At 40.7% G+C, this 20,254-nt stretch overlaps 2 protein-coding genes across 8 annotated transcripts in view; one reads left to right on the top strand and one right to left on the bottom strand.

Moving 5' to 3' along the window:
* Positions 1–20,254, bottom strand: part of FYCO1 (FYVE and coiled-coil domain autophagy adaptor 1) — a 53,824-nt gene that overhangs the window by 14,138 nt on the left and 19,432 nt on the right. For 4 of the 5 annotated variants that reach the window (XM_013303124.3, XM_027793600.2, XM_027793599.2 and 1 more), the window contains exons 8-14: positions 17,394–20,024; positions 16,264–16,356; positions 15,110–15,228; positions 13,540–13,707; positions 12,953–13,102; positions 11,281–11,486; positions 10,796–10,940 (exon numbers count right to left, since the gene is read on the bottom strand). In XM_013303124.3, the coding sequence (XP_013158578.2) occupies positions 10,796–10,940; positions 11,281–11,486; positions 12,953–13,102; positions 13,540–13,707; positions 15,110–15,228; positions 16,264–16,356; positions 17,394–20,024 (3,512 nt within the window). The remainder of the gene's footprint in view (positions 1–10,795; positions 10,941–11,280; positions 11,487–12,952; positions 13,103–13,539; positions 13,708–15,109; positions 15,229–16,263; positions 16,357–17,393; positions 20,025–20,254) is intronic. The other variant, XM_055806109.1, reaches the window with a different exon arrangement.
* On the top strand, positions 296–6,031 carry CXCR6 (C-X-C motif chemokine receptor 6). 3 transcript variants are annotated; one of them, XM_027793603.2, is made up of 4 exons: positions 385–430; positions 1,697–1,781; positions 3,255–3,318; positions 4,585–6,031. In XM_027793603.2, exon 4 carries the CDS (start codon positions 4,608–4,610, stop codon positions 5,643–5,645), a length of 1,038 nt encoding a protein of 345 aa, XP_027649404.1. In that variant the 5' UTR covers positions 385–430; positions 1,697–1,781; positions 3,255–3,318; positions 4,585–4,607; the 3' UTR covers positions 5,646–6,031. The 3 variants fall into 3 exon arrangements, with proteins under 3 accessions (XP_005242321.1, XP_027649404.1, XP_027649406.1); XM_027793605.2 differs by having other exon boundaries at positions 1,697–1,835; XM_005242264.3 differs by lacking the exon at positions 1,697–1,781 and having other exon boundaries at positions 296–430.

The following is a 20,254-nucleotide window of genomic DNA, read 5'->3' as shown; positions in this document are numbered from 1 at the left end:
ATGGAAAACTGTCACTAGAATAATCTTGCCCCAGAGAAAAACAGAAAACCTAGAAGGAATTGGAAAATCCAGTACTGTCACAAAATATGCAGGAGTCGTTAAAAAAGGTAAGTGATAAATACAGATTAAGTTTCAATTCTACAAAGAATTCTTGAAACACCAATTTGATTCTGGACATTTCAGACAAATGGCCACATGTAGGTGAATTTGAACTGGATCTTGAGAGCACAGCTTGTGCATACCATTGTAATTGTATTAGTATCACTCAAGAATCAAAACAAAGGAGTAACAACAAATCTTTGGTCAACAACCACAAAAGCTGTGATGCAGCAGCACAGGCTTCAGCACTGATAAATAAAGCAAACTGCTGCTTTCACATTTCCTTTGAAAGATAAGATGACTGCATTCCCTCAAGATGTGACACCGTCTAGTAAGTGACTATCTTCTTGACTTTAGGTGACTAGACAGACAGTTTTTTAAAAAAATAATCACCAAACAAAAAAGAAGCTTTAACATTTAGAAATATTCAAACTTGAAAGATTTTGTTAGTATCATAGATATCCTCCACCCTGATATGCAAAATTTAAAAGAAAGGGTGAGGTTTTGTTCACACTGTTGAAGAGACTGATTTTGCATTCTAGTTTTGTTACTAATTCTTTTCTGATGTCTTGTTATTGCAGTAGCTCTTTGGTTTATACTTGCTAGTTTTTGAAAAAGGCTTTTAGACAAATGTTTTGGGTATTTGACCTCAGAAGGTATATGTTAATTCTCTCCTTTCCATTTATGCTCCAGCATCTGTTTTTCCAACTGATACATGCCTGAAAACTTCTCACTTCTTCCAACAAATATATCTATGAGATAATTTCATCTTTTCTAATTGCAATCTCAAAACCCTTTTGTAATGAAGTTGGTTTATTTCTAAAGCAAGGCACAATACATGATGTTGATGAGCATTACATACCATTTTTTTTTTATAGCCTGTATTTATTGTGATGGCAAATTATCTTGTTTATTATTACATGCTAAAATTACTTTTTTATAGAGATTTATTTTAAAAAGATTGATTTGTATTGGATTTTCTGTTTGGAACCCTGAGACAACAGAAACAAACAACTGGCAAGATCATTATTATTGCTTTTTACACCCTACTTTTCAGGTGCAGCTATTAAAGCAGGACAGCTGATTAGCACAACAGAAATTAGACCATGGAGACCAAACAGGGAAAACTCCTGTCACCTGATACTACCAAGCTCCTGGGGTGCCCAGTTCCCAGAGCAGTGGAAATGATAAGCAGTCACCTTCTAGTCGCAAATATCCATCTGTACTGGGGCAAATCAGAACAGCATGTTCTGACTCTCCATTACTTGCTTGCATTTCCATTTAATCAATTCGAGAGTTAACTGTAATAGACCTCAGGGCAAATCCTGCATTAACACACTGGACACTGCATGGGTGTCTTCGGCTCACTTTTCTACCCATAATGTTGTTCCTATCCAATTTAAGCTTCTATTAAAGCTTTTTAGAACCTAGACTCAGTCCATAGAAACCCTAACACTTCTTTGCAAATAAACTCATCCTGCTCACTGTCCTCCTAACCAGGGAATCTTTTTCCTCCTTCCTCCCTCCCTCCCTAACAAAATGCTTTCCTGCTATCTCACTTCAAGTAGAAAGATTACTACTGTTCTTTCCTTTGAAGAAAGCTGGAGTAACTCCAGGAACAGTCTGACAAGGTGTAACAACCCTGAAGTTTGAGACAACATACAATATGGATTCTGACTTAGGTGTGTGAGTAACAAGCAGGACACTTTAAGGGCTTCTGGCTAGAAAAGTATCAGGTAACATAGTAAGATGCATTATGAATAAATGAGAACCTTTTAAAAAGAAACTGCTGGACTTTCTTTCTCTTAAAATTAACCATCCACTGGGCCGGGGGTGGGGGGTGGGAGTAAAAAGGTTACCAGTCTGTATTTTAGTGGACTGGAGAGGCTGGTGCTGGTCTCCATAAGATAAGGTTCTCCCCCTGTTTTTAACTTTCATACCAGGTTATACACACTTACAGACTATTTTCAGTAGCAAAGATTGAAATTAATTGCCAGAGGTGGTCAGCTGATCCAGAAACTGTTCAGCCTTATAATACAGGATCAGCCTTCAAGAAAGCCTTCTTGAACAACTCTGAGCTGTAACTTCAGCTTGTCTGGAACACAACTGAGATCTAAAAGTTTTCAGCTTTAGCAGCTCTTTCTCAGTTCCTTATTGCTTTCCAGCATTAAAAAAAAAAAAAAAAAAAAAAGGACTAGAAATCTCCATACCTGACTTTGCCTTAAAAATGAGTGTACAGTCCTACAAGGTTAACCTATTTCTATGCATGTAGGACTTCCTTAATTTTTCTTCTTTTTCTCCTTTCTTTCTTTTTTTTTTTTTTCTCTCCTCAGAGGGGTTGGTAATCAGTCAAGGCACTTAAGACTTATTTCTCCTGCTGTCAAACCAAGAAAGAACTTAAATGGCTATATCCAGACATGAGAAAGAAGGAAAAGAAAGAAAACTTAGTAACTTTTAAGATCACAAGAACGTAACATGAACATAAATTGCTAGACCACCAGTTGAAAGGTCATTTTCAAGGACCCCCATTAATTCTTCGCTATCTGTTTGATGGTGTCAGTCACCTCATCTCTTTCCTAAAACATGATCCATAAATTCCGACTTTAGGAGCTCAACTAACTGAGACATGTAAAACATGTGACATGTTAACTTAGAAAGATCTCTTCCGCAGCATTCTGTTCTCCACCAATATGCAGATTTGCTCATGTCAGCATGTGGGGGAGACAAGAATATCAGAAGACAATGCCTGCTATTTGTATATAAGAAAATTCTTTACAGCTGGAGTTCAACAGTTATCCTGGCTTGGCTTCCATATGAAATCTACTTTCACCAAAACCAAATTAGGGTATTAATGCCTGAATTTGAAAATTCCTGTGAAGAACATTAATGTAATAGGAAAAAACTTATTTAAAATTTTAAGTATTTCAGTCTGTCCAGAGAGTGAATGTTATGTCTTATTATAGCAAAAAACCTATTACAGATTAAAAGTGGGCATTAAAAAATCTTCCTTTAAAAGAGTCAGTAAAACTCTCCTGAAGGCTAATTTCCAGTAAGCTCGGGCAGCAGAAAGAACTGTACTATTTTCGTAAGGCTACTAATGTAATGTTACATTGTCAAACTGCATAACTGAGCACCTGATAATCACTTTGTTTCAGCTTAGAGGGATACGCCTTTCCTTCACAAGAGGCAAGAACCGTCAGCCAACTGCTGTTGCAAAGAGTATGTAAAAACAGTGTTTTAATTTTTGTTTCAGTATACTTTGCCTTGATGTTGTTGAACCTAACTTACTTTTGCTGGTTATCTTCATCCTGTGCTTGGCCTCCATCTGAATTAAAAGCGAACTATTTTATAAAGAGCCAGTAATTTTTCAAAGGAGCATGCAGTTTTATAGTACTTCTCTGGTGGCTAACACTGCACTGGCCCCATGGAAACTACTTTTTGAGTAACATTCAATCTGCTGTATGTTATAACTCACACAGGGCGAGGCTTTTCCCCCAGTCTGAATGATTCAGAGATGAATTCTGCTGTCTTATGCTGAGTAATATCTTGTATCAGGATTAGTCTCACAGAAACATGTTCTTCATAGCTCAAGAGAGAGGACATTTAACTTTAGGCTAAATCTTTGAAAACCCCATTAACCTGTCTCATAAAAGATTTTATTTACAAGTTAAACAGCCTGCAAATCTGGTTGTTACAGCTATTACTTCCTACGTGCTGGTGACAGCCCTAACAGAAAACAGACCCTTACCATGGGGGGCTGACAGTGCGATACTGCATCAGATTTCAAGAGGGGGTGTGATGGAGGGGGACTGGCAGAGAAGTGGTCACTCCTTTCTCTGACAGTAATACGAATATTTGAAACAGATTAACTGAAATCAAATGGGGCAGAGGCATTAATGAAAACCCTCCATGCTTCCAGTAAGTCACCTAAGAAGGGGAAAGGAAGAAGTGCCACCACCTGATGATGTGACTAACATCTGAACAATGAGCTAAGACTGAACTGAACCAAAAGCTTTAAAGCACTTGCTCTGACACTCAAACCCTACTTACTGAGAAAGGTCCAACCCAAGCCAAACAACTCTGACACTTAAAGCCTGACACCTGAGCCTAAAGGCTGAATTTGGCAAAATGAATTCTGTTTCTCTCATGGGTTTTCCCAGAAATCCTAGATCCAAATCCTAACCCACTGACGTATTTGAAAGCTTAATCCATATTCTGTTTTCAGAAGCCTCTTTGTAATTGTATTGTTTATGCTTTTGAGTCCCCATCACTATAAATCTGGTAATAGATGATGTGTATAAATCCACCAGCTGTTGTGTTTGGGTCCTGACTGTAAAGAAAATTCTCTCCAGCAAATAAACATATTTGCTTTTGTCTGTCATGGATGCTTTATTACAACTCTTATCTGTTAGCACGTGGGATTTTGTCTGGATGCATTAGGACTTAATTTGCTGAGTAAAAAAATCTCAATGTGTCTCCTTACAGGCTGCCTTTAAAAAGCAGGCAACATGGCAACTACAGATGCTGTTAACTTTTATTATAACTTCTCCATCAATGATCCCAATGAAAACGGAAGTGAGAATCTTCACAGATTTACAAATGTCTTCCTGCCCTGTATGTATTCAGCTGTTTTCATCCTTGGGCTAGCAGGAAATACACTGGTCTTTGTCATACTAGTTTTCTACGAGAAACTGAAGGTGCTGACAGATATATTTTTGCTGAACTTGGCTATAGCTGACTGGGTCTTCCTTTGGACGCTGCCATTCTGGGCATATTCTGGTGTTCAGGAGTGGACTTTTGGCACTGTGGCATGTCGTGTTATACGGGGCTTGTATACTCTGAACTTGTACACTTCGATGTTAACTCTAACGTCTATCACCTTTGACCGGCTTATTGCTATTACTTTTGCCACAAAAGCACATGTGTGTCAAACCAAACGAATGACATGGGGCAAACTGATCTGTGTCTTGATCTGGGCGATCTCACTAGCATTTGCTGCACCACAGTTTATTTTTAGTGAGGTGTTTAGTATTGATAAGGCAATATGTCAGGAAGAATACCCAAACTATCGCACAGAACTAGTTCTTGAAGTGATCCAAGTGACCCTTGGCTATTTTATTCCCATGCTAGCCATGGTCATCTGCTACTCACTAATCATTAGAACCTTACTGCATGCCAGGAGTTTTCAAAAGAACAAATCTCTAAAAAAAATATTTTCTGTAGTTGCCATATTTATTCTTACTCAGTCACCCTATACTTTCTTGAGACTGTTAAAGATCATAGATTGGAGCTTTAACTTGAACAGCAACTTTGAATATGCAATCATCATAACAGAAGCTCTTGCTTATTTCCATGGCTGTCTTAACCCTGTTCTGTATTTCTTCATGGGGGTGAAATTCAGGAGGAACTTACGGAAAATTATTAAAAACTCAAGATGCACTAAATGGCAAGTTACAGCTAAACAGTGGCAAACCACAGAAGAGGAAGGCTCTAAAACTTTTACTGCCTCAAATAATGCAGATGCAACAAGCATGTACCCGCTATAGAACTGCCTAGAAAATCTGGCAACTTTTTTTTTTTTTGGTAAATACCGAGATAAGTAGCCTGCATGAAAGAGGAAATACAATCCCATTAGTAAAGATATTGTGATAAGCTTTAGGCTAACCTATCTTAATCATGATACTTCAGTGTTTCCTGCTTTTCCTGGACAGAGCTGATCCTAAGACTGCTAACTGTGCAGAAGATATTAAAAAGTATAAAAACAATGAGATAAAACTGTGCTCTTTGTAACATAAAGCTAACTTGGACTTCATGACACCAGAAGGTCTGGAGACATTCACCAAACCTCTGGCCTGATGGTTTTCCATGAAAGGTGTTTGTTAACAAAAATCTGAGAATGCCTGGATTAAAAACATGCACATTTCAATCTTCATGATGGGTTTCATGTGTGATTGGGGCTTTTTTGTGGGATTTTTTGTATTTTTCCATTTGGGAGAAGGTCTCCACACGCACTCTGTTAGTGTTCATCTAAAATTTCTGTAATAAAGCGGCATTTTCATCGGCCTTCCATCTAATACCAGGTTCATGGTCTGAATCTCCCATACACATCTTTGTACCTTGCTTCTGATGACAGAGTTCATATTGCCAGATGACTAGACACCTGTAAACACAGGGATATCATACTGCATGTAGGCTCTAACACTGAGCAGTGTTTCCTTAGATGCATCTCTTGCCCTAATTTCCACATAATCCTTGCACCATGACATCTTTCCAGCCTGTTTTTCCTGGCATTCCCTTGGCACCCTGGTTCCCTTGCTGGGAAACTCTGGATTCATTAGTTGTTCTCCTTCCTTGTTCCTGCAGTCCCTCCTTTCCACCTCTGACCTTATCACTTCCCAGTAGGAGGCAAAAAGGTGCACGGGGGCAATGCAGATTGGTGCAGAAAGTATGCAAAAGCAGAGTAGCAGAACAGGGGTGAAGACTGGAATAGGGAAAAGAAAGATGGGAGGTTGGAAAGGAGCAGATGGAGGGCTTTATGTGGCTGTGGGCTGCCTATGATGAAGGCAGGGTTGGGTCTGTCCCAAAGGCTGAAAGCATTACAGCTTTGAAATATCAGTTCTAGCCTGTTTCAAACCATTCTTGCAATAACCACACTCACTTTGAATGTTCCTTTTCTCCCCATTAACACTCAGTCCTTCCTACCAGATCACTTCAAATCAGCAGTACCTGATCCTTACTGGCACCACTGTGTCCACGTCACAATTTTCCTTTTAGAAAACAGTTGCTTAGCCAATTCTTCCCTTACTACACAACCCCTCTTGTTTCTCCTATAGTTTCTCCTTAAAACGAGACTAGGAAGGAAAGTGCTGTGCTTTCACATCTATGTGGCAAGTGAAGCTGCCATCCCATATGCAGCTGCAAGGTGGACTTTGCCAGCAGAGGGTGGCAAGAGGTGCTCCTGTCCCCACTCCTCTCCACGGCTGGTTTTGTGCTGGGCAGCAAAGGCTTGAAATTACATGCATTTCCCCCTTTTGGCTGCACTGGCACCCTGCCTGGCCACGTGTGCTGTAATTAGGTCAGGAAAGAATGTTATGTATCATTACAAAAAAAAAAAAAAAAAGAAGGGGCAAACCAAAGCAACCACAATGCAGACAGGCTGAGACATCCTTTCTACCAAAAGCAGTACCAAGGTGTGAATAAACCCTTTAGACTCTGTTTCATACCAGGGTAGCGGTACTTATTTTTTTTTTAACACTTCTGCCATCTATGATTATGATCCTGCTGCTGCAACATTTATTGCAGCCATGTAATTCCTACAGTATGTTAAAATGGAAACAGGGCACTGGTTTACCTTGGGGACTTTGACCCAGTGCTACACAAATACCCTGACCTTCGTTTTAGAACACATCTGCAAATGTGAATGTTTTAGAAGTAAGAGTTCAAAAATACAACTCTTCAAAAGAAAACCCACAAGCCTTGAAGAAGCAGGATGCACCGCAGTTGCACAGCTTATCTGAGCTTCTCACATTAAGATATGTGAGTTTGGAGCAACCCGATAACAGACCTGAAAGCATGAAGCAACTGCTGCCTAATTCAAGCTTTAGGAAAGGGCTGCTCCAAGGTCAGCCAGAGTTACAGCATTTATCTTACCTTGCCACATACCTGCACAGCTCATGACCAAGATGAGTTTTATTTGGTTCTCAACTGACCTGTACTGATAAAGGCGGTCTCTCAAAATCTGCTATTACGAAGTAATGCCATTGTAATAATTTCATGTCACTTCAAGGGAAGAACTACAGGGGCAGGGTTAAGTGAAGAAAACAAGCAAAAAGTAGAGTAACAGTACAGTAGACACCAAATGGGGGACAAATAGAAAAGAAAATGTCCTTTAAGATAATTCACTGCTTTGAGCACAAATTTGCATTTCCAGTCTAGCAAGGACTCACACCCAAAATAAAGTCAAGTCAGTGTAAAAATCGCAGCCAGACACAGCCAGCATAAGGCCATAAGAAACTATGTCAACAGAGCATGTCTATCACATATCTTCTTTCTACTTGGACCAGCCACCCTCCCTTCTCTTCCCTCTCTTAGATGCTCACCTCCCTCCCTTTTAGAGCTTCATCAATGAGTTCAAATTTCCGGCAAAAGACCATATAACTTGGACTGTTTTCAGCAGAATCCCAATAAAGTCTGGCCTGAAAACTTACGTATTTGTATGCATTCCTCAGACATGCACGTAGCATGCAAAATCTTATATCCTTTGGATCTTCCCCAGGCACAGCATCAAAGCAAATTCCACCCTATATATTCAATTCAATGCAAAGAGAACATTATTGGGATGCCAGTGGATTATTATTTACATGTCAGGACTACCTCAAGTCTCCATATAGGAATCAGGACACATTTAGCTGGACACAAAAAAAAAAAAAGATCAAAGGTCTATATGAAGTCAAGGCAGTCCGCCAGTCCAGTACAGCCAAGAAATCTGCAGCAGTGAGACCAGTAGCTCATAAAGTCCCTGAACTGCAGATCCTTGGAGTTTGGGAGAAAACACACTAGGAAATCATCAGTACGTCTACTATGGGCTACTGTCAAAGACGGGACAGAGGGTTAGCGGAACGTTTGCTCACACTCAGTATAGCAGCTCTGGCATGTTTACCCTCAAACACCATGGTATCAAAAGCTGCATTATCTGCTTGTGTGTTACGCTACACTCAGGCTTCACGTACACATATACTCCTCACTACAGAAACAAGTGAGAAACTTCTGTGCTGTCCTAATCAACGCTGCATTCTGCTTTTTTTCCTTCAACATGTGTCACAAGTGCCACACCATCTTCTGACTCACGTATCAGTTTCTAGATCTCTACCATAACACAAAACTACACACTCAACATGAGATGCTCAAGACAACCAGTGTAAGAAAGCCATTCTCCTCTCCAGTGTTCAGGCTAGCGAGACCTTTCAAACATAACAAGTGTCATGGGGAAGGGCAGGTGTGGACTGCATTCTCTGCAAAGTATGTCTCAAGCTTGAAGTATTACCACAGTAGGAATCTCCCCCCTGCACATAAAACTGATGAACCAAGAGCAACAGGGAATAAAACGCTACTTACTTTCCTGCCTATAATCTGTGAACAAGGGGAGATGGACAGCCTTTAAGAGTTTACACAGTGCAAGTAGGATGTCGTATGGGTGCCCTTCAAGAATAGTATTCCATTGTTAGTGGCAATCCCTCCTTCCAGCTTGAATACTTTGTGGGACAAGATGTATCTAGCCCAATCCCAAGGTGAAAAAAATGGTGACACACACTTAATTCTTTTCTCCTGGTTGTATTCTCCAGAGCTAACTCACCTGTGATATCCCCTCTGCAGACAGCATAAATTCAAAGGAGTAAATTACACTTTTTTCTTCTCAAAACAAATGAACAAACAGAAATTCCCCACCGCAAATGGTCCCTTTGCCAAACAAAGGCAATACTAACTTCACAAGAGCATTGTGAAGTTCAGTTCATTCATGTCTGCCCAACACACTATAGACATGAATATACTATCAGTGTCAACAGCATACAAAACAGGCAGAATACATAGAACTTATTTACCAAGAAACCGAAATGTATTTGAAAAGGTTTTTTTGCAAATAAACAAGTCTGTACAGTCTGCCTTGTACCCACACTGCAAGTCACTGTGGTTTATGCCGGAAACTGGTCTGATGGGGGCATGAGCGTCTAGGTCTGCTTTTACAGCAGCAGGCTGGTTACTCTGTGGCTATTTTCAGTTTAGCACTTAGGTTTGTCGCACTTATTTTTCTGCTCAGAAGCAAAACAAGTTCAGAATTTACGTGAACTTGCTCTTTTTTTCTTCTTCTCAAATATGTAAAAGTTTTTCAAAGGTAATATATTTTACAGAACAGAATTTTCATAAAGTATTTGAAAACATTTGAACAACAGTAAAACAATATTTTGTATAAACATGGATATACATTAAATTATAGAACTAAAACATAGTTTGCAAACCAACTACTCATTCAGATGGCCTTAGGTCCTCTTCATTGCTAATTTACGTAGAAATAGCTGTAAAAAAGTGACTGAAAGTTGCATTCAATCTCCTTTTCTTAAGAAAAAAATGAACAAACTTGTGCCAGATTTAGCTAAGCAATTCCTGTTCTTTCTTTTCTGTAAATTTTTACCTTTAAAGTTGTAAGGAATGCTACAGAAAGAGACCAGTTATTTCACGCTCCATTCAATGAAGCCTGACATAAGACCAGCACATCTTTCCTTATTTTTTCCCCACCTCCTTGTTCTCTTCATATTAAGCAATGGTGAGCCTGAAAAAGAGTATTGCTTAGCTCCTATTATAAGTTAAGTGTGAATGACCAGCTATCCAGCATGGACGGCAAGCTGATTTTTAATGGTGACAGTGGGACCGATGGCAACACAGAATTGCGACTACTCCTCTGTGCTGTGGTAAAGCAGGAGGAAGGAGAGGATGGAGCTGTTTGGATTTGCTAGATTTGATGCTGACTGTGCAAATAGGCCAAAACTATTTTGTGCTGGTTTACTGAACATGTGGCTGGGAACAGAAGTGTCTTCTCTTTATGCATATGTTGGCTATCCCCACTGAATGGAAAAAAAACCTCCAAACCAACACTTCAAACAATATCCAAGAGTCCCCTGCCCATGTAGCAGTGTTTACTCACAGATCTGTCATGCTTTGATCCAAAGACTCTCCCTCCATCTGACTTTCATTGTGGAGAGAGTCTGATTCCTGTACTCGGCATAGCTCCTCATCAGTGATTATATCAAATGCTGCATCATCTGGTGGTTTAGAGGCTTCACTGGCAACTGTGCCATAAAAGGACACAAAAAGAAACATAAACAATATTAGTTGGCTGTCTGGAAAACAGACAAGTAAAACCCTTAAGGGGGAAGACTGGGCCATTCCTCTACCTTAACAGAAGCATTAGGTAACTACTAAAACCAACTGAAAACCTCAGGCTGACTGATAGTCATTTAATACACATGCAAATTTCTGTCAATACCAATCAAATTAAAAGATGGAAGTAGTCCCACCCTGAAAACACTCTATGAACATACAGGTCCTTGGAGCAGGAAGTGACTATGTGGCTTCTTAGAAGATAAGAACCCTACTTTCTTCTCCACAGCATACAAACAATACACTAACCAAAAGCTCTCTCAGATGGTGACACAGGCGATTCCAATGAAGCCGGTGATCCTTCCTGGTTGGCACTGGATCCAGAGTCATCTGTGCTGTCCACAATGACTCTAGGCTTATTAAAGCAAGCTCTGCAGCAACGCTCCTTTTTTCCACCAGGTTTTGTCACCATGTAGTTGTTGCAGCAGTAGTAGCAGAAAATGCGACCACACATCCTAGAAATGATTCAAAACCAAAGGTGTTAGAATAATACCACGTACAGGTGGAACATAACTACGTGACAGTTTGGGGCTGTGTCACAATGGTCATCTTGTCTGCAAAAGCCCAAATACTACATCTGCAGCAAAACTCGTAATACAGACTGTGCTGCTTTCTGAAGTGAAGAAAGTTTTCTTGACAAGCACAGGACAGAAATTCACATTCACACTTTGCTGCCTTAATAAATAGGGAAAACAGAAAAACCCATAAAAATACTAAAAAATTTTAAATATACTTTTAAATATAAAGACATAAACAATTAAATACCCACAAATGTGCAATACAAATAATACATGTATAAAGTACACAGGAAGGAAATGTACTTAATAATATTACATAGGCCAAATCTCATACTCAGAGCAAAACTCTATTTGATTGGAAGGACTGTAAGAACACATCCATACATCTCGACCTAGTAATCAACCCCTCCCCTTCAAACAGGGAAGAAAAAACAGTATTGGCACATGCAAGTGCATTCATGCTTCCTGTCATCTCTGTTCTGCAGTCTTTCAGTATTAAGCCTGTCAACTATTTTTTAATATACATGTTAAGATTTTCATGAAGAAAAGCACCCAGCAGGGATGACTGTTATTTTTGAAGTCTTAGTGTTTGGGTTCTTTTTCATAGTAATTTAATCATTAGTAGGTGAAAACATGAACACGTTTCACAGATTTTAGTACAAATAAGTAATCTGGAAGCTGGTACTGGAAATGGCTCCACTGTTCATTAATACCCACTGAATGTTCCCTACATTCATATGCAGTTAAAACAGTCCCAAGACTACACACCTTGCATGATGAGTCAGGTCACGAACAGTAAAGAGCCAAAAAAAACATACCACCAAGACCCTGAAATGTATCTACTTAAGTACGTTTGAATAAATCTAGATCACGTAACTAATAAATTCAGGCAGGCTAACTGTATAGGAAATAACTTAATATTAACTTTTTTAAAAAAGATTACTCTGCAATTGGTTATTATCTCTGAACATACCTACTGTAAGTAACCAGATTTATAAAGGCAAAGCACATTGGATTTATTATGGAACACTTCTACCACTAGCAAAACCACCTTAGTGAATATTGTTCACAGCATGCACAGAGCAGTGCATAATAAATATATTAAAAACACAGTCCTTCAGAGAAACACACTGTGTAGGGTGTGATTATCTTTGTTTCCAGAAATGAGAAACTGACAGACTCCCCAAGTCAGAGCTGCATCCGGATCTTTGCTGTAATACATGTCAAGGGACCTTTCTATTAATGTCTCCTACGCCCTTGTGACATCATGTATTCTTTCAGACTCTACAATGTCCTCTATCAATGGTTTTGACCGAAGAACTGTGCTCATTAAGAAGTAATCCATGTAAATGATCATCCTGAATTTTGCTTTTGAACAGTGTAACAGAGTTCAATGAGCTGACCTGCAGTGGTGTCGGCGCACCATCCATGAGAACTCTCTCTGGCAGTCCAGACAATGATTAACTTCTGTGTCCCCCTGCCACCTTTGCTCTGCACTAAGCTTCTGCTGGAACTCCAGAGCATCTGATTTTTGCCACAAAGCATCCTTATCTCTGCACAGACATAGTTAAAAAGAAAAAAAACAACACAGAAATTATCAGTCCTGGTTTACTGGTAACCAACCTCAATTAGAATGTTGATGAAAGCTTCCTGGTAAAAATTGCTTTGCTGTTACTTCTGAGGAGCTTTCAGAAATAAAGACAGGTCAAGAAACCTACTGAAGCTCTGGCGAAGGGGAAGGGGAGAGGGGAGAGAAATACATGCCAGGCAGAAAGCTACATATTTTTTGCAAAACAGACAGCAAATTAAGGAGGAGATACTATTGGGTTTTAGATTTTTAACTGCATTATGAAAATGGAAAATTTCAACTGCTGATGAACTTGACCATCATCTTCAAGTCAGGAATACAAGACTGAACCACCTAGGCAGTATCCCTTAACATCCTAAGCTAGGATTTTAATTTCCACTTGCTGTTTATTTTGAGGCCAACCTGATAAGTTCTATCAAACGTTCTTCAAGGAACTGTTTTGTTCTCGTCAGGTCATCCAGTTCAGCAAATAACTTCTGATCACTGCTATTTTTGTCTGCTGCCACCTTGCTGAGCTTCTCACTGTAATCCAGGACCTTCTCTTTTGCTTCATCAGCTTCTTTTTGGATCCTGGTCAAATACAAAGGCAATTAAGAATGTTTTTTAGTTCATGTGAATTCAAGTCTTCCCTATGGAAGAAAGGGGTCTGTCACCCTGATAAACAGGTAGTTTCAGTCAAATTGTTCTCAAAAATACACATTTTTTATAGCTAGCCAGAATCTCTCCAGTTTTCTGCATCACAAAGTGCACACAGATCCATTATCTAGTGAACACAGTCAGCAATCAGCAATTTCTTGGATGCCCTGTTTATAGCAAAGCTTATGGCAGCTACCACACTGGGAATAAAATTAGTGTCCTTGGAAGCTAAGATCAGCAGCAGCTGCAAAGTGAGCTAAAAAGGGAAAGTCCTATAGCTGCAGGTTGCTCAGCATTTTCAGGCTGCATACAAAAGAGCCATTTAATACCTACTCCTCCATAGCCTTCATGTTCACAAAAGGGAAGCAAACCAGTTTCTCACAACATTCTTCTAACACAGATGCAATTTAAAAGCTAAAGCTTGAGACAACTCAGTTCACTGCACAGTCAATGTAAAGAAATGTCACCAGGAAGCTTCCAAGAATATGAGTCTTGGCTTGACAATATGGCAATTTCAGTACTGTGAGACCTAGCAATGGATGAAAAATGCTACAGCAACACAACATGGAGGGCTGATCTGGTCTGAACTCACTCAGCCAATTCAGCTGAATTCAAATATTTTGATGACTGATTTCATACTGACAACCTTCAGCACATAGGTAAGAGTCATCAGACTTCCCACAAAGACAGATGATATCAGCACAAAAATGTGAAAATACAAAGGCTTTGGTTAAACCATCAGACCCTGTGTGAGCCCATGCCTCATGAAGATCTATTTTGGACTGCCAGATAATCCACACCACACAGGCCTACCCACATCACAGACCTTTGAAACACAGCCCACATTAGATACTTAAAACTAAGAAACCTGACAAAGACATGCAGGATGTGGTCCCATTCAAATAATTCTTACTGATTCCCTGAAACTTCACGAAGAGGAGAAAAAACCCAAACTGGCGAAAAGCACAAATTTTCCATTCCTTATAAAGAGAGCCAATATTGGTTTTTAAATTTTGTGACTAACCTATAAGGTAAAAGGGGGTTATAAATTGTCTTTCAGCTTCATAAAGGACAACATACAATGAATTTTGACCATCAGCTAAATTAACAATACAATAAAACCTAAACCTTGCATTCATGTGTGCTGTGTAGTTTACATATTTCTCATCTGAAGTGTCAATCTAATATTCCTGTCAGTGCCCATGAACTATTTGCCCTATATAAACCCCGTGGCATATGCTACTTCATAAACCACAGCAATTTTCAATATGCTTTGGTTACTGGCCCCTTGCTTGGCTTACAATTAATGGCTTGTGTAAAGAACCCAAACTCCCACCTTTCCAAGAGCTCTCTCAGAGATGTCACCTCCTCTTCCTTCTGCAGCCGAGCAGATTCTGATTCAGACAGCTGTTCTCTTGCTTCATCCAGCTTTCTAGATAAACTCGTGTTCGCAGCCTAGTGAAATAAATACCGTATTTCTTTACACATAAAAAACAACACTTCACCAAGCATAGGACGATTACCAAGACACCTAAACAATGCTTTAAAAGAATCAGTTAAAGCCAAACCACCAATTAAGATATTATTGTATAAGTGGACGCTAATCAGTTGTGTACTAGTGATTGATTACTTCTGTCACACTGAATAAGGGATAGACTCTACAGGAAGACAGTATTAAGCTGGTAATTCTTATTAGCCCATGTCAGTTGAGTTTGCTTCCTTATCAAGGAAAATCTCTCAAAGATAATGGCAAAAGAATATGCCCTAAAATGTTTTTCTCCACTTACAAGTTTCAAAAGAAAAAAAAAATGGAAATGAGGAAAATCTTCTTTATTAAATCTATATGGAACACAAAGGACAATGGAAACAAAAACTTCTTTCACAGCTAGCCTCTCCAGAGAATGCCAAACTTGGAGCCCTCAGGGAACTAACTAACTGCATCTAAACGTGTACATATTTCTGCTAGCAGGCAGGGCCAGGTTCAATAACCTTAACTTTCTTCGTTCTGGATTCCTTACACCTCAGTACAACCCTTCTAACTCAACTGTTTGACAAATGCATTGCAAAAATCTGACTTTTTTCTGGCTGGGTTATTTCTCAGGCAGATTAATTCTCTGATTCAGTGCCCCTTGCAGCCTGCAGACAGCTGGATCCACACGTGTGGCTGTGTGCAGTGGGCATGCAAGGCCTAAGACAGACACCTTTTAAACCTGCACCCCCATTTAAGAAGTGTACACATAACAAGGTCTTACATAAAACCCGACTAGCTTTCAAAGCAGGACAAATCCTAAGTGCCATTGTGCTTTTCATAATTTCTGTTTCAGTGGCTAACTTTCAGCTGCTGAGTATTTTGTCTGCAGCACCCATACTTATTGAAGGGTATTCTCAGACACACAGCTAGCCATCACAAATGCTGCCTGCCTTCTCAATTATAACACTAATGCCTGCTGACACAAACACCTCTGTCTTTTAATCAGATCAAGCACCTACTTGTAACTCTGCAATCTCTTCCTCTGCAGCATGCTGTTGTTGCTTCTGCTCCTCAAGTTGCTCTCTTACTTTCCCACACTCTTCACTGACAGCCTAGCAGAGAGATCGAGCAAGGAGTTAGCATTCCTCTAGCAGCCACCCCTTCGTCTACAAAATTCCCAGCTGTGAATCACATGTGCTTTTACTGCTATGTATGGGATAAATACAACACCACTGTCACGCTCATGAAAGACGATGACAGATACCCAGTTCACAGATTCAAGGCAAGTCCCCTCTGTGATTTACTGTTACTTTCTATGGGCTATTACAGTTCTCAACAAAAAGAAAGCCCAACTTGCAAAACACTTTGGCTCAAAAGAGTGAAACGGTCCAAATCATATCGACGTTTAAGAAGCCTTTATGAAAATGAAACATAAATGAATCTATACCATTTTCTCAAACTCATGGGATTTCTGGATACCACCACTGGCATAAGCCTCTGATCAACTGCCAGAATTAGACATTATCTCAGAATGGCAGGACAAACACAATAAGATCTTCAGCTTTTAGGTGTGCTGCTTCACACATACAGGGCTGACACATTTTTCTGGAAGCAAAACTTTGATCTTCTCGGCTGCTACCTTGACCAGTTGAACGCAGACATATATGAGGGAATTAATGGCAAAAGTGTCTGGTCTCAGTTTAAGTTTGCTTTCACCAAAATCAGTTTTAAGGAGAAGCAGCGTTAACAGGTGCGGGGAATAGGTCTTGCAATGTTCACATTGCAAAAAACAAAAAAAATCACAGCTGTGACCAGAGGGAACAGTTACAGAAGATGCCACTTTCAGTGCCAACATAGGAAATCATCACCTCTCCATTGCTGGCTGGCTTTTCCATATCACATGGCCTTTCCAGTGTGCTCAGATGGCCACACTATACATTTCCAAAAAACTGTGAAGTGTTATTTTACCTCCAACAGACCTAGGTCAGGAGTGTAGAGACATTTTTGGATTCCCAGGCTAAGTTGTGTGCTAGTCTCAGAGCCTGACCAACACAAACCTTAGTATTTCATGCAGTAATTGCTTCAGCAGACACTAAAGCAGGGGAAATCCTGTACAACTCCCTCACCTATGATAATCACATTAATTTACCTTGAATTTTGTCTGATAATTTAGAATCTCAGTGCTCATTTGAAATTTTATTGCAGACAGCTCTTCTTGGCTGGTCTCTTGGAAACTCTGTGCCTGTTTCTTTACTGTCTCCAGCTGCAATTGCAGATTTGGGACAGCAGCAGCACATATTTGAGCCTCGTCTAATTTCTCTTGCAGGCTCTTGTTCTCCTGTCTGAGATTAGAGGTGTCGAGCTTCAGCTTCTCCTGTTGCTCTGCTGCCTGTTCTTGCAGTTCTTTGAGCCTTTCTGTGGCCTGGGCTAAGCGTTCTTCTGCATCCACCTTTTCAGAGGTCAAGGCACAAATCTGAATGCCAAGTTCAGCCATGTCTGTGTTGGTCCTGTGGAGGAGATCTTTGTTTTCTTCGTTTTCCATTCTAGCAGCTTCCAAGTACTGCTTAACCTTGAACAGCTCTTCCTTCAGGTTCAGCAAATTATTTTCCATCTCAGCTTTTTGATGGGCTGCTGTCTCCTGCTCTTTTTTCAGCACTTCTTCTCTTTCTTTACATTGCACCAATTCTTGCACGTGGTTTCTGTTGAGTGACTCAATTTGCTCTGTCAGCTGCTGGACGAGTGCCTTTTGCTCTCCCAAGACAGTCTCTGTGATTGACAGCTCACCTCTCATCTGCTCGCTCTCATTAGCGGTCTGTTGAAGCTTGACTTGCAGGTTGAGGACTTCTGCTTGCAACCTAGACACTTCACCTCGGTTGACCTCCAACTGCTCTTCAGTTATGGTCAGTCTGGAGGCCAGTTCTTTTGCATCCTTTGCCAGAGAAGCTGCCTGCTCTAGTTGGTGTTTTTCCACTGATTCCTTTTCTGATGTGAGGGATTCAATAAGCTTTGTCTGATGAAGGCATGTCTTTTCAACACTGAGCTTTTCTACCTCAAGAGTCTCTGCTTTCTTCCTATGTCTTTCAGCTTCTGCTCTTAGCTGCTCACATTGGCTCTCCATGCCTTGCAGTTCTACCTCCTTCTCTGTGAGCTGTGACTGGAGACACTCTTCGCTTTCCTTCAAGGCGCCTAAGCTTTTTTCCATTTGTAAACTACGCTGTTTGGCACTCTTAAGCTGTCCTTCAAGTGAGGCATAAGACTCCTTGGTGGTCTCCTCTTTTTGCTTTAGTTCTTCATAGTCTGAGTGCAGAGCCTCTAATCTCTCCTCCAGAATTTGGCTTTGCCTCCTAGCATTCTGCAAATCTTCATCCAGCTGTCTGTTCTCGCCTCGGAGCTTCTTCTCTTTTTCATCAACTGACACCAGGGCATCATCTATCTCACTCTGAAGCTGTTTCTCTGAGGCTCTCAGCCTGGCTACCTCAGCTTCCAAGGAAGCTTTAGAAGCTTCCAAATTCTTCAGCTTCCCTTCCATCTTGTTCTTGGACTGCTGCAAATTCGCATTCTCCGCTTTCAGCTTCCTGCTCTCCTCATCCATTTCGCTCACTGCAGAGTTTTGCTGTTCTGTCTGCTCCTCCAGCTCTTTGACTTTCTGGCTGAGATGCTCTTTCTCAGACAAGAGTTTCCGGTTTTGCTCCTCAAGGCTACGCACAGTCTGACTCACCTTTGTTAAGCGACCCTCCTGTAGTTCAAGTTGCTCTGCTTGCGACTGGGATTCCTGCTTCAGTGCTCCTTCCCTCCTACCATACTCCTCCTCAAGTTTCTCTTTTTCTTTCCTTGCTTCCTCAAGATTTTTTTCCAGTGACCCCACCTGAGCCAGCAACCCCATTACCTGGGTCTGGAGCTCAGCCATCTCCTTTCCTTTCAGGGTCAGGGCCTTCTGAAGTGCATCCATTTCCTTTGCCATGGTTTCCAGGCTCCCAAGCAGCTTTTCACTCTCTTCTTTGGAGTCAGCAGTGAGGCAATTGTATCTGGATTCCAGTTCCTTCTGTGCCTCTTCTTTCAGCTGCAGCTCCTCCCTTGCTGCTTTCAGCTGAGACACATGTTCATCATTGAGTCTTTGCATATCTGCCTTTTCCTTTTCTGTCTCCTGAAGCTTCTCTAACAGAGCCCTTATCTCTAGGGCAGAGTCACAGTGAGCTGTTGCTTGCTGTCCCTTTTCCTCCAAGGCAGCATCAAATTTTGAAAGGAGGTTGAGTTTCTTCTGTTCTATGGCACTCAGCTTGGCTCTGAGCTCATCGATGCAAAGATCCTTCATAGCAACCAAAGCCCTAGAGGCCTCCAGTTCCTGATTCAACACCTCCAGTTTTGAGGCACAGTTTTCCTTGCTGGTCACAAGCTGTTCCAGCTTTGTTGAATATTCCTTCTGCTGCTCCACTGCATTCAGTTCCAGTGACTGCAGGCACTTCTGCAGGTCATGAACAGTGCTCTGAGTGGAGTGTGAAACCTCACATTGCTTTTGTAACTCTGTGATCATCTTTGTCAGCCGGGAATTCTCCTCACTGTAGTTATTGCTCTTCTCCTTTTCTACCTGTACTTGTTCTTTCTGCAGGCGGACAGCTGCCTGGAGCTCCTGGTTTTCCATTTCTAGCTGGTGAATACGATCCTGAAGTTCCCTCTGCCTCAGCTCAGCCTGGTCAAGTTCTACACGCATCTCTTCAAAGCCCTCAAGGTGTTCAACATTTAGTGAGCTATTTGCATCAGGGCTGGAGGGAAACTCTTGAGCCTAAATGAACAGAAGGGGAAAACCAGAAAGTTTAAGAAGTATTAAACAGGTATTTGAATTATGTGCTCAAATGAGAGCAAGTTCAGATTTTTAATGCACAGTGACGTTACATCTTGCATCCACAGCACTACAAAATACCAACTCACAGGAAATGGGGCTTGTTTTCAGAAAAGATAAATGAAAACATATCTATCTGCAGCAGTCTTCTGAGTATTTGTTTTCCTCTACAG

This window comes from Falco peregrinus, chromosome 5, assembly GCF_023634155.1.
Source record: "Falco peregrinus isolate bFalPer1 chromosome 5, bFalPer1.pri, whole genome shotgun sequence".
Lineage (NCBI taxonomy): Eukaryota > Metazoa > Chordata > Aves > Falconiformes > Falconidae > Falco > Falco peregrinus.
The sequence above is the reverse complement of the archived record's forward strand: the minus strand, read 5'-3'. Positions and strand labels throughout refer to the sequence as shown.

Coding starts and splice junctions, on each gene's coding strand:
- CXCR6 (XM_005242264.3), top strand. CDS start 4,608: ATGGCAACTACAGATGCTGTTAACTTTTATTATAACTTCTCCATCAAT.